General features: G+C 42.9%; 1 protein-coding gene across 2 annotated transcripts in view; it reads left to right on the plus strand.

The window, feature by feature from the left end:
- The first annotated feature begins 2 nt into the window (after positions 1-2).
- The window catches only part of SLC26A11 (solute carrier family 26 member 11), a 44,003-nt gene continuing 30,648 nt past the window's right edge, over positions 3-13,357 (plus strand). The window contains exons 1-5 of one of the 2 annotated variants that reach the window (XM_053299020.1): positions 3-283; positions 2,488-2,954; positions 5,531-5,723; positions 6,468-6,553; positions 11,533-11,612. In XM_053299020.1, the coding sequence (XP_053154995.1) occupies positions 2,763-2,954; positions 5,531-5,723; positions 6,468-6,553; positions 11,533-11,612 (551 nt within the window). In that variant the 5' untranslated portion in view covers positions 3-283; positions 2,488-2,762. The other variant, XM_053299021.1, reaches the window with a different exon arrangement.

Below are 13,357 nucleotides of genomic sequence, written 5' to 3' on the forward strand. Positions count from 1 at the left end.
GCCTCTCGCTGGGGATGGGATCACATGAGGCGCGCCATGGCCTTTGAGCCGCTGCCTGACTCTGACTGTGGATCTGGGATTTGATGCGCCGAGCTCGGGCTGAATCTAGGCTGGGCGGGTCAGAGATACAGTAAGCTGCAGAGTCAAGGCGGCCTGAAAGGGGCCATCTGGTGGCTTTTTTTTTTGGGGAGAAAGAAGATTATGTGGAGGAAACTGTGACCCGGGAGTGCTTTCGTTTGCGTGACCAGAGCATCCAGCACATCGCCTTTCTCGACGCCTACTTGTACGTAGTCCACACACTCCTGCTCCTTCATGGTTTTTGTTTTTAAAAACCGAGCCTAGTGCAGTTTAGTCTCTCCTTGATTAGCCTGGTGCCTCCTCCTGGAATTGTCCCTGGTTCTGGTCTTCTGAGGCTCTGGCTTTAGAGTATTGTCAGGGCTGAATCTGAATAACAACTCGGCCTCGGAACCCCCACCCCCCTTTAGCCCTACAACGGGTCAAGCGTTGTTAATAGACTCTGAGCCTATACAGAGTGCCTTTTCCTTATTGAGGAACCATAGTCAGCACAGCTGAGCTTAGGGAAACTGAGCTTCCTGCAGGTAAGCTTGAGTTATGACACTCGACTCTTATTAGAGACTAATGTCTGAAAGTAGCCAGTGCGTAAAATAAGAGTGAAAAATAAACGTGCTGCAATCGTATTTTTTATTTCTATTTTGGAGAAAATGTTGTTGAGGTTTGAAATTGGGGATCTTGTATGCAACTGTCTTGTCTAGGAACAAAGGATGTTGTTTACTTTAAAAATGCTTATTCAACTTTGCTATCTAAAGAGGTATGCAGTCGCTGCAGGCAGCCCATGCTTGTGAATATTTCCTGAGAAGTAAATTTCACTACTTTTAATAGGGTTAAACTTAACTGGGTTTATTCCCAAGTTGGTGTGCCTAGGGCTACTATATCTGAATCATCAAAACAGTGTACACAATTGCAATAAAATGTTGGTTGAAATAAGGTTGACCTGGCCTTTTGGCTTGACCTGTGGTGACTTTTGTTTATGTAAAGTAGCTGATTCTTTGTCCTTGCTCTTTTGCCAGGACCCACTTGACTGCACAAGCAATTTAAGTAGTTAAGTGGAGAAGTATTTTCAGAGACTGTCAGGACCCTCTGTTGGAACTGAGAGATTAGTGTTTAAATATATAGGTTTTGTTTATGCAAGCATAAACAATATGTTTGTGATCCTTTTGATTTGTTTTGAACCCTTTATTTATGTATACTGCCACCATGAAATTGAATCCTAATTGGGGTTGCTAACACTAATTTGATGTTGTGCCCGAGTGGTAATGTGGGGAGAAGTAAGTAGACACTGTTGAATACTTTAAAAATTCCTAACCAAAGAAAATAATTTTATTCTTGTACAATAGCTTCAGTGATTTCTTCTTCACTACAGGGTAGGGTCAAATGCATAATAGTTTCTGAGACAAAGTTACAGTCTTTGAACAGACAAGACTGTACGCCATCTCTTATATTTCAAACTTTTATTCAGACTCAGGTACTTATATAAGATTGTGTCAGTACATCAACAAAGGCTTTACTTTCAAGTTACCGAGGTGACTGTTTAGAAATAACAAGCTTCTTTAGACTTTCAACACTTTTACTGGGATACAGGTCTTCTGGCTATATACCCTGTGTAATCAACCATAAAGGTAAAGTGTGCCTTCAAGTCGGTGAACCATACACACTCAGTATTTTCATTTCATAATCAAGCTTGCTCTACAGAGGTCATGCCTGGTATGTAAAACCTACCCACCAATCTCCGAATTCCACCCTCAGTCCTGCCCTAGAGACCCTGCCCAGAGATCTTTAGCCCCAACTGTCCCTATCTCTGGCTCCTCCAAGTCCTATCTCAACCTGTCAGTTAACTCCGAATTGTATAGCCACCAAATTGTATAGCCACCGGTTCACTCAATTACAAAGCCCCTCCCTTAGGCATTCTCTCCAGAGGTGGTTCCTGAGTTTAAATTTCTCTTGATTGACGGTGTTTACTTGCCCATCCCCACAGACAAACCAATAAAAATTGCATGTAGTTCAAAGGTTGTGCTCCCAACATCCTTTGTGATGCTGCAAGAGATCTCAGAATATGCTTCTTGAGTTGCCTGAGGCAGTTACTTGGGACAGTAAAAAAAAAAGCCACAGGTCTTCTACCTTGTGCTTAATGTGACAGTGAAGACTTTCTTTTGGGGACTTAGGGGAAGCAAAGTTTTCCTGCTTCTTGGAAAAACACGCCCAAATCCCCTTTGATAGGTCCAGTATTATGGAGCAGCTGTCCCCCCCCGCCCCGCCCCACCCATTGTAATGTTTTCTTCTTTGGGTATTTATTGACCAATACGTAGCACTCTATTGCATCACAGGATGTGTTTTGTATTTCCTTTATTTTTAGTTCCCATTTGACATGAAATCTCTTTCTCTCTCTGCTTTTTTGGTTCACATCTTAAGTATGAAGTCGAAGATGGCGCAGGACTTCTTGCCTTCAGGGAAGTGCTTTGGTACTTTGTTCGGAGAGCTGTTGGAATAACTTCACCACAACCCCCCACCCTTTGTCTGGAACATTGCCTTTCAGATATGTCTGCTGGAATGAGAACCTTGTTGATTGCTCTGGCAACCTCGACCTTGGACTGCCTCCATGATCTACATATACCTGCAAAGGGTTCCAGTTATGGCTGGACTTGGTTAGGCTGAATTAATCTGCTAGAGCCTCTGTACGTTGGGCCATGGCAGAGAGAAGCCAGGAGTGCTGGGGGCAATGTTACAGAGCAGCCCAGAAGAGGCTGCCAGTGCTACGGTGGCTTCCCAAGTATTCTCTGCAGTGCCTGCAGTTTGATCTCATTGCTGGACTGACCGTGGGATTGACGGTTTTGCCACAGGCTCTTGCGTATGCTGAGGTGGCTGGCCTCCCAGTGCAGGTGAGGTGACTGAGCCTGGAGTTTCTGTTGACATACTTCCTTGAAAGCATGGAGTTGGTCCAAGTCGATAAACACACTGCTGTAGTTCTGCTGCTTGAATGCACATGACAATGAGCTTGACTGCCTAGAGTCTGCCATCTGTTGTGCTCTGGAGAAGATCCTCAGATGAGCTGATGACAGCTTATATTTAGCAAGGGGACATGGGCCTTAAGATGGCACAATGTGTGTCTACTTCATCTCCATGTTTAGCATGAAATAGCAAATCTTAGCCTGACTGAGCCTTCTGGTTCTTGTTAGCTGTGATGGGATGAAATAGGAAAAGTGTTTGATGGACTAGGAACCACTGAGGGGAAAGGGGTGTGGGAAAGCCTGTGTAGGAGAGGTACTAGTTTGGGTTTTCCTATTTAAGTGCCAGTCTCTTGTATGCTGTACAGTGCCCCACCAATCCAAGAGCAGGGAGCACTTGCTGGTTCCATGCTACAGATACTAAGAATTGTGTCCTTGCTGTAGTGATGCTTCTCTCATTGGGAATGATGGGGAAATCATTACTGTACCAAGGACACAATTCTTAGTAGCTGTGAAGTCTCTTTGTGCTCACTAGCAGCGTGGGCAGGCTTTGGAGTAGCATGGAACCAGCTCGCATGCTCTTGAATTAGCAGAGAGCTGTGCAGAATGCAAATCTAGAATGTGTGAGGCCAGTGGTAGGGGCCCCTAAGCAGTTATGTTTCAGGTGCTCACCTACCTTGGCTTAGCATTGTCAGGTGGGGAGGGGAAAAGGACCATGCAAGCATAGAGCTTTTCCCAGTTTCTCACATCTATGTGGTTCCCATCTGCCCTACCCAGCTGGAGATGGCATGGGCTGGATAGAAATCTTGATCAAATGAAAAGTAAGTTTTTGATCACAGTCTTAAACCAGCAAAATAAGTCTGATGCATGTATAGGTGCTGCTCCAGTGAAGGCAGAATATGTGGTGCTAACCTTTCACTCTGCTAGGATTACCACCTTGATCCTCCCCGGACAAACAATATGTTCTGCAGACATGATCTTGGTTCTCCCCATGTGTTAAATCTCACAGTGGTGTGGATTTACACTTCCAGCCTCATACAGTAATGAGCAAACTATGTTGATTGTATAGGTAACTTGCACATTTTGAAATCGAGTAAGACAAGCTTTCTCTCTCTTTGAAAAATGAAGTTAAGACTTCTCCATCCTTTCAGCCTTTTGCTCTAAGTCTCATTTTCTCAGACTTCTTTTATCTTTCAGTCTTGCAATTTGAATCTACGTTCAGCTGATAATTGCAAACCGTCTCTTTTACAAATAAGTGCATGAAAAAAATCCTTTGCAAGCATGAAACTTGCTTTTTATAACATGAAGTGTTCCTTGGAGAGGGATGCAGCATTAAATGTACTGATGTGGTAGTTTGAGAACCTATTTCTTCTCTGCTTGAAATACTGTCCCAATGTCAGGGGGCAGCTTTAAAAAAACAAAATAAAACAGTCACTGAATGGACAATATTGGTAGCAATAGATGTCAAACAAATCATCTAAAACTTTAAGGAGGCTTAAAATAACAATAATCCAGTTAGCTCAGGCCGTAGCTTGCAGACAGCAAAACAGTATTTTGCAACATTTAAAGAAATGGCATCATTAATAGCGGACAATAAAATTTGCAAATAGAAAGCATCCGAGTGCCCTGGATATTTTGACAGCAATGGTAATACTGTATTAATGGAGCCCGGGCATATCTAATATGGACAGTACAATAAAACATGAGCAGAAGATTCAACAACCCCAGATCCACACAGGCAAACCCTGGCCCTATAAGGAAACTTCTTGAATTTGCCTTCAAGAACAGCAAGGTAAAATATTAAATCTAACTAATGTCAAGGCTCTTCTTAGCTTGGGAACCGTGATGGAATATAGATAAGCTTCAGTCTGTGGGACAACCCGAAGGAACCACATATAACCAATCTTAAATGAACTGCACTGGCTATAGGTATATTTCCGAGCAAAATACAAAAGTGCTGGTTATTACTTATAAAACCGTCAACTGCTTAGGTCCAGGGTACTTCTTTGTCATTAACCCTGTCACCTATTAAGATCTGGACAGGTCCAGTTGCAGTTGCCACTGGCTTGATTGGTAGCTCTGGACTGGGCCTTCTCTGTGGCTGCCCCAGGACTTTGGAATATGCTATCAAAATAAGAGCATCTCCATCTCTGATAGTTTTTAGGAAGACCCTCAAGACACACCTGTTTTCTCAGGCTTTTAACTGAAATTAATTTTAAACAGTTTGTTTTTATCCTATGAAATTGTTTCAGATTTTTTAATCTGTGAAATTGTTAATTGTTTTTACTCTGTATTGTATATTTGTGTTAAATTGTGTACACTGCCTAGAGATACACATTTCAGGCAGTATATCAATGGCAGGTAAATAAAAATGCTAAGTTCTAGGCATAACTGTATGGTATACCTTAAAGGGTTGCATTTATGTTTATCCTTCATTGGCTTTGTTGTACTCTCATTCATGGTCTACTTGATAAGACGGTTTGTTTTCTCCCTCCTTCCCTCCCCTTCAGTATGGCCTCTATTCCTCCTTTATGGGCTGCTTTGTCTACTGCCTTTTGGGGACCTCAAAGGATGTGACGCTGGGCCCCACAGCTATCATGTCGCTACTGGTCTCTTCTTATGCATTCCATGACCCTGCCTATGCTGTCCTGCTAGCCTTCCTCTCAGGCTGCATCCAGATAGCCATGGGGCTACTACATCTTGGTAAGACGTAGCTATTGCTATATTGGGTCAGATCTATGGTCCATCATGCCCACTGTCCTGTTACTAACCAGAACAACATATTTCAAAGAGATAACTATCCAAGAGTGCCTGGGCACCTATTCCCTGCTGGGCGGAATCATGGGTGGGACAGAGAGCAGCAAGCCATAAACAGAGGTATGTGGGGGGGCGGGGAGTGGCAACCTTAGGAGAAGTATCTATCTATCTTCTATCTATATAATTCTCTAAGGCGTACCCATGGCGAATCCTGTGTGTGGCAGCTCTCGTGAGATTTCTGGGCAGAGCACAGCAGGGGGAGCATCTTTCTGAGCTGGCCTGCCGAGGAGGGAGGGAGGTCGAGGAGGAGGCGCCACTGTGAGTCGGCAGGAGAGTGCATGTTGGCTCCAACCGCCCACCTCCTCGCAAGCAGGACAGTCTAGCAGGGCTGAAGGGATGGGGATGAAATGAAGACTGGGCAGGGAGGCGGATCAATTGTGGGGGTGGGGGAGAGGGAGAACTAGGGGCTCAGGGGCTCTGCGCAGGGTCAGCTAGTTTTTAATATTTTACCTAGGGCTTAGCTACTGAAAATGCCTCCCTCTGTATGCTTCGCAGTGTGCATGCAATGCATGGATGGAAGTGTCAGGAGGTTAACTTGGAAATGGTGATGAATCACAGAGGATATGGTGCTGTTAGTTATGTTGTGTCAGGGCTTCACAAGGCTAAGTGGGGATTCTTCATGCCTTGCAGGTTTTCTCCTGGACTTTATCTCCTACCCTGTCATTAAAGGATTCACTTCAGCTGCTGCAGTCACAATTGGCTTCAACCAAGTCAAGGTATGCTCTTGGTTACCTCATTTGACCCTTATTTAACAAGCTAGGCTAAATGTTCTGGTGTTAAACTGTCCCAGATGCTGAGTTACAGACCTTGCCTTCTCGACCTGTGAGACTACAATGGAAGCCTGACCCATAACATTCCTAGTTTCTGGTGAGATCATTTTTTGAGAATTTTGTGGGGGATAAATGGCTGGAGGACTAATATGCTACAAGTAGTAGTTTGGTTGGAAACACACACACCCCTTATTTTTTACATGCATGCATCTGGGTAATTACATGCAGCTTATAAAAACTGCCCTACATTTTTTTCTGTCTGCTTTCATGCGGAGACTGGTACTGTATTTGCCTGTTTTGAGGAGAAAGTAACATCTTAAATATTTTGCTTTTTAGGCAGTCTGGTCTAAGCTTTCTCACTTATTGTGCAGCAGCTACATAGATGATGAGAGTGGAAGGACACATTGTTATTGTGCTGTGCAAGGGTTGCAAGGCTTCTTCTTTGACATCAGTTACATCAGTAACCCCTGCTAACTTGATAAAGAGGCACCTTTTATCGTGGTGATTCTCTTTATTTAGCAGAGGGAGTGACTGGTCCTATCCACCCCCAGCACAGCACCTCCAGTGACTGTTGCTGGTGTCTATCTTAAGTTTCTTTTTAGATTGTGAGCCTTTTGGGGACAGGGATCCATCTTATTTTATTTATTTATTTCTCTGTGTGAACTGCTCTGAGACATTTTTGGAAATGGGGTATAGAAATTGAATTAATAATAATAATAATTAATTAATATTCCGGACTCACAAATTGAAATTGAAAGGCTGAAAAAGACCAAAATCATCCCAGTGGTAATTGGTGCCCTAGGTGCAGTTCCAAAAGACCTTGAAGAGCACCTCAACACCATAGGGGTCACAGAAATCACCATCAGCCAATTACAAAAAGCAGCTTTACTGGGAACAGCCTATATTCTGCGACGATATCTATAACAATTGACAATAAAATCCAGCCATCCCAGGTCCTTGGGAAGGACTAGATGTCTGGATAAAACAAACCAGTCGATAACACCTGTCTGACTGTGTAAACCAGAAATAAATATTCTGGACTCACAAGAGTTTTGTCTAAGAACAGAGAGATCTCTTGGTTCTGGTGAGCTAGGATCTCATGTTGCTTTCCCTGCTTCTAGTCCCAGTGGAGACTGTGGAGTATTTGCCTATTTAGCCTAATGACAAGTGGCTCTGCTTCATGCAGATCTGCTTGTGAAAGTGAAAGGCATAGAGGTGTTTGAGAAGGCAGTTGGGGCCTTACTAGTTTTGTCATGATCTTCAGTCTTCAAGAGAAGGAGGCTGTATCTTGTTGGTTTTCTCTGAATGCTGAAATGCACCTTGTTATCGTTCTGGATTATTTCCTTCCTAACTCCGAGGTGCTAATGTTGCCTTATAATAATTGGATGTGTAGATGTTTGAGCCAGTCTGCATAGTTTCTGTCAGTGTCTTGCAGTGCTGCTGGGTTTGATGCAGCATTAATGCTTCCTTTGTGGTTCACCACAGTCAGCTATTCAGAAGAGGCTAGACAATAACAATCAGTGGTTTAGCCCACTGTGCCTTCAATGACTGTTTAGTTTCAAAAAGTACTGTTTGTTTGCACACAAGCCTTGAAAGTGGTTCAGACAGGTAGAGCTAGATGATTGTCCCAGGTAATAGACATCTGTCTGGATGCACAAGCAGATATTTTAGCACAGGTAACAAAGAGGATAACTTCCGCTCTTGTAAGTTCGGTCACTAGCCCCCCGCCCCCCGCCAAAAAGCAATATTTAATCACAGAGAAAAACCAATGGGGATGTAAACATGTTTATTTTTTTTTACTTGTATGTTGGATTACTATATAGATATTCATTTGATTCCTTCCCCCCCCCAAAGGAATAAAATGATTTTGATTTTAAAATTAAAATGACACACCTTTGCCTAATTTAAATAATTTAAACAATGGACTGAAGGTAAAAATGGGATTTAAATAGGAATTTGGATTTTTAAAATGTACATGTAAACTTTAAAGCTTATTTCTCCAAAAGAGTAAGAAACATTATGAAAAGTGTGTGAAATGTTTGACCATGTTGGAAACGGAAATGTAATATTTCTAAGAAAAGTGCGGACAAAAAAATCCAAACCCATCACAGCATCCCTCTAGTGGTGGTGGTTGATTTCTGCCTTGTACTTATTTTCAAATTGTGAGCCCTTTTGGGACAGGGAACCATCTTTGTTTGTCCTATGTAAACCACTTTTTGTTGACATTTGTTGTAAAGTGATATGTAAATATTTGTAGTAGTAAAGGTCTACTCAAATCTGTGTGTTTAGGACTGGGATGTAAGGAAGTAGATGGGGAAAACCTGAAAAACGCCTCATCTATAGAGGAGACAAAAAAATTGTTGCCCTATATTTCCACTTAAGCTAAAGTCATGGATCCCCAGATAACTGTGGGGTGTGGGAACAGAATGAGCCTTCAGTTTTAATTGCCCACAAGTTGCCAAGCACCCCTTGTTTCAGATGGCCTTTGGGTTTCTTAAAGCCAGCAATGAGGGTTTTCTAGAAAATGTTGAATTGGAAACATTTCTTTAAAATATTCTGGCAACCTTTTTGATGCCATTAATTGGGAACTGATTTAGCATTTGTGTTTGATTTATATCTACAGTGAGGGAAATAAGTATTTGATCCCCTGCTGATTTTGTCAGTTTGCCCTCTGACACAGAAATGACCAGGCTATAATTGGAATGGTAGGTTTATTGTAGCTGTGAGAGACAGAATAACAACAAACAAACCCTCAAAAGCCCAGTGCCCAAAAGTCAGCGATGGATTTGCATTGTAGTGAGGGAAATAAGTATTCAGTCCCTTCACAAAAGATGTCTTAGTACTTGGTGGCAAAACCCTTGTTGGCAATCACAGAGGTCAGACGTTTCTTGTAGTTGGCCACCAGGTTTGCACACAACCCAGGAGGGATGTTGTCCCACTCCTCTTTGCAGATCCTCTCCAAGTCAGAAAGGTTTCGAGGCTGATGTTTGGCAACCTGAACCTTCAGCTCCCTCCACAGATTTTCTATGGGATTAAGGTCTGGAGACTGGCTGGGCCACTCCAGGACCTTCATGTGCTTCTTCTTGAGCCACTCCTTTGTTGCCTTGGCTGTGTGTTTTGGGTCATTGTCATGCTGGAATAGCCATCCACGACCTATTCTCAATGCCCTGGCTGAGGGAAGGAGGTGCTCACCCAAGATCTGACGGTACATGGTCCCGTCCATCGTCCCTTCAATGCGGTGAAGGTGTCCTGTCCCCTTAGCAGAAAAACACCCCCAAAGGATAATGTGTCCACCTCCATGTTTGACGGTGGGGATGGTGTTCTTGGGCTCATAGGCAGCATTCCTCCTCTTCCACACACGGCAAGTTGAGTTGATGCCAAAGAGCTCGATTTTGGTCTCATCTGACCACAACACTTTCGCCCAGTTCTCCTCTGGATCATTCAGATGTGCATTGGCAAACTGCAGACGGGCCTGTACATGTGCTGCCTTGAGCAGGGGGACCTTGTGGGCACTGCAAGATTTCAGTCCTTCACGGCATAGTGTGTTACCAATTGTTTTCTTGGTGACTATGGTTCCAGCTGCCCTGAGATCATTGACAAGTTCCCCCCATGTAGTTCTGGGCTGCTTTGTCACCGTTCTCATGATCATTGCAACTCCACGAGGTGAGGTCTTGCATGGAGCCCCAGATCGAGGGAGATTGACAGTTATTTTGTGTTTCTTCCATTTGCAAGTTATCGTGCCAACTGTAGTCACCTTCTCACCAAGCTGCTTGGCGATAGTCTTGTAGCCCAGTCCAGCCTTGTGCAGGTCTACAACCTTGTCCCTGACATCCTTCGACAGCTCTTTGGTCTTGGGCATGGTGGTGAGTTTGGAAGCTGAGTGATTGCTTGCTTCTATGGACAGGTGTCTTTTATACAGGTACTGTAACAAGCTGGGATTAGGAGCACTCCCTTACAGAGGGTGTTCCTCATCTCAGCTCGTTACCTGCATATAGTGAAAAGACACCTGGGAGCCTGAAATCTTGCTGGTTGATAGGGGATCAAATACTTATTTCCCTCACTACAATGCAAATCCATCGCTGACTTTTGGGCACTGGGCTTTTGAGGGTTTGTTTGTTGTTATTCTGTCTCTCACAGCTACAATAAACCTACCATTCCAATTATAGCCTGGTCATTTCTGTGTCAGAGGGCAAACGGACAAAATCAGCAGGGGATCAAATACTTATTTCCCTCAGTGTAATAAGCAAAACTTTAAAAAGTATATCAAGTTAACTTTAAATGCTGTTTACAAATCATAAGGGTCCCCCCACACCCCCGTAATCAAAACTATTAGAACTGAAATGTTTTGTTGGGGGTGGGAGGGGGGGAAGCACACTTAAAACCCAGCCCTATGCATGCCTGCTTAGTGGTAAGTCCTACTAAATTCAATGGGGCTCATTCCCAGGCAAGGCTGGCATACAATTGCAGCCTTAATGTGATTTTAAATGTTATATTCAAAACTTTAATTTAGAAGCTGCTTTTGTTAGTACACTACTATATATTTTTAACATGACAACTAAATAGCATACATTTTGCTTACATGCTATAACTTTCAAGGAACAAAATGAAGGCACTGAAAACTAACATACTAATTTTAACATGGCCAAAGTATAGTCGGTGCATGCATGCATGCTTTCTGAAAAAAATAATTACAACTTTGAAACTGCCCAATTTGTGTGGTACTGTATCTATTTATTATGCTGTAAATGTTTTGAAAAATGCAATTTTTAGAAGTGGAACACTTCCTTTGGAAAAATATAACAGCAGAAAATGTTCCATTACAGATTTCCCCCCGCCCCACATCACTACTTAGGGACATAGTGTGCATCCTTTGGCCAATGCAAAATTTTCTTACCTCTGTGTGTGCATTTTCTCTGTTTTCATAGACACTCCTAGGCCTACAGAACATTCCACGGCAATTTTTCCTACAGGTATATTACACGTTCTACAGAATTGGAGAGACAAGGTATGTGGGTGTCTTTGCCCCCACTTTTAATCATCACCTGATCCCCAACAAATACAATGCAGAAAAATTATCTGGGATAGCAAAAGGTATGCTGGGAATAATAAAAGCTCTTGGGTTCAGCCAGGCCCAAGCAGTTCTATTTTCCAGCATCACTGATTCTTTAGTTCCCATGATACTTCTACTTCATTGGATGGGTTGTGAGATGGGAAACTGTGATGAAACGGATAGCTGGACTGCTCATGTGAGAGCAATAAATTCCCAAACATTTCGCTGTCCTTCAGGGCTAGAGAAACTTTCAAATGGTCAGAGCAGTCTGACAGTAGAACAATTTCCTATGAAGATAATGGGCCCTCCCAAAAGCTAAGTCTGGGCAGCTTTTTCTTGGGGGTGCTCTAACTTTGGATTTCCTGCATCAACCAGATGGCTATATTAGATTGCCTACCAGGCACCCTCCAACTACCTGATTTTATCTCTTTTTTTTTCAATTAATCAGGGACACTTGGAATTTGGTTTGCAGGTCTAACAAAAGCTGAACCAATTGTATACACTTGCAGTAGTATGATTAATTATGCGAAAGGTGTACATTCCTTTTTATTTATTTATTTTTACATTTATATCCCGCTCTTCCTCCAAGGAGCCCAGAGCAGTGTACTACATACTTTAGTAGAAATGGATTAAAGTAGACCTAGATGTAACCTAGTAGTTACATCTAAGTAGATATAGACCTAGATGTATTTTTGGATCCTTGAATCACGCAATATTTCCATGGCCCATTAAAAATTTAACTGATTAGGAGGCAAGTTTTACTCTGGACTTTGTTTGAAGGAGACTATAGGTTGGTATAGTGCTAAGCTGGATGCTAAGATGACACCCCCCCATCCCACAGTAGGAAAGAAACAGTGTTGGTGGCTGGTTCCTGGGACTGGGGGAGCACTAGGCAGGGCAGGTGATTGGTGGAGCCACAGGTAGTGAGAGGTGGAGCCAGGACTAGGCAGGTGCCTTAGCAATAACTGGCAAAGTGCAGATTTGTAGCTAACAGGTGGGATAAAAATATAAACACAATTTGGAACATCACCACCTAGAGATTTACATATCAGGCGGTATAAAAATATTATAAATAATTTGTATTACAACACAATTGTAAATCTCTGTTGCTCATCAGCAGAGATACAGCGAAATATGGAAAACCTCATTTGCTTTCTGGTGCTTAACAGGACTATATATCTAACACGGCAGTATCAGAGCACAAGTGCACGCACACACAAACAAACAAACAGGGGAAAAGAACTATACAAGCCACAGGTAAAGCACAGACCAGCTACAAAAGACTGCTTCTGGGGAGAGTAAATGCATTCTGAAGTCACCAGGGCAGCTCACTCTGCCTGATTATTTAAAAAATGAATACTACTACTAATCATTATAATAAACAACAAGAAAGAACTCTGAGCCAGAGTAGTACGGTGGTTAGTGTGCTGGACTAGACTGGGGAAATCCAAGTTCAAATCCCCATTCAGCCATGGAGCTCACTGGGTGACTCTTGGACTGTCACTTATCTCTCAATATAATGTTCCTCATAGGGCTGTTGAGAGGATAACTATAACCATGTCCACCACTCTGGGCTTCTTGGAGGAAGCACAGGCTATATATGGAAAAGTAGATACATCTATATAAGCCACAAGTAAAGCAGAAACCAGCTACAAAAGTGGAGAACAAATGCATTCTGAAGTTACAAGGGCAGCTCTGCC

Source organism: Hemicordylus capensis, chromosome 2 (assembly GCF_027244095.1).
Source record: "Hemicordylus capensis ecotype Gifberg chromosome 2, rHemCap1.1.pri, whole genome shotgun sequence".
NCBI lineage: Eukaryota > Metazoa > Chordata > Lepidosauria > Squamata > Cordylidae > Hemicordylus > Hemicordylus capensis.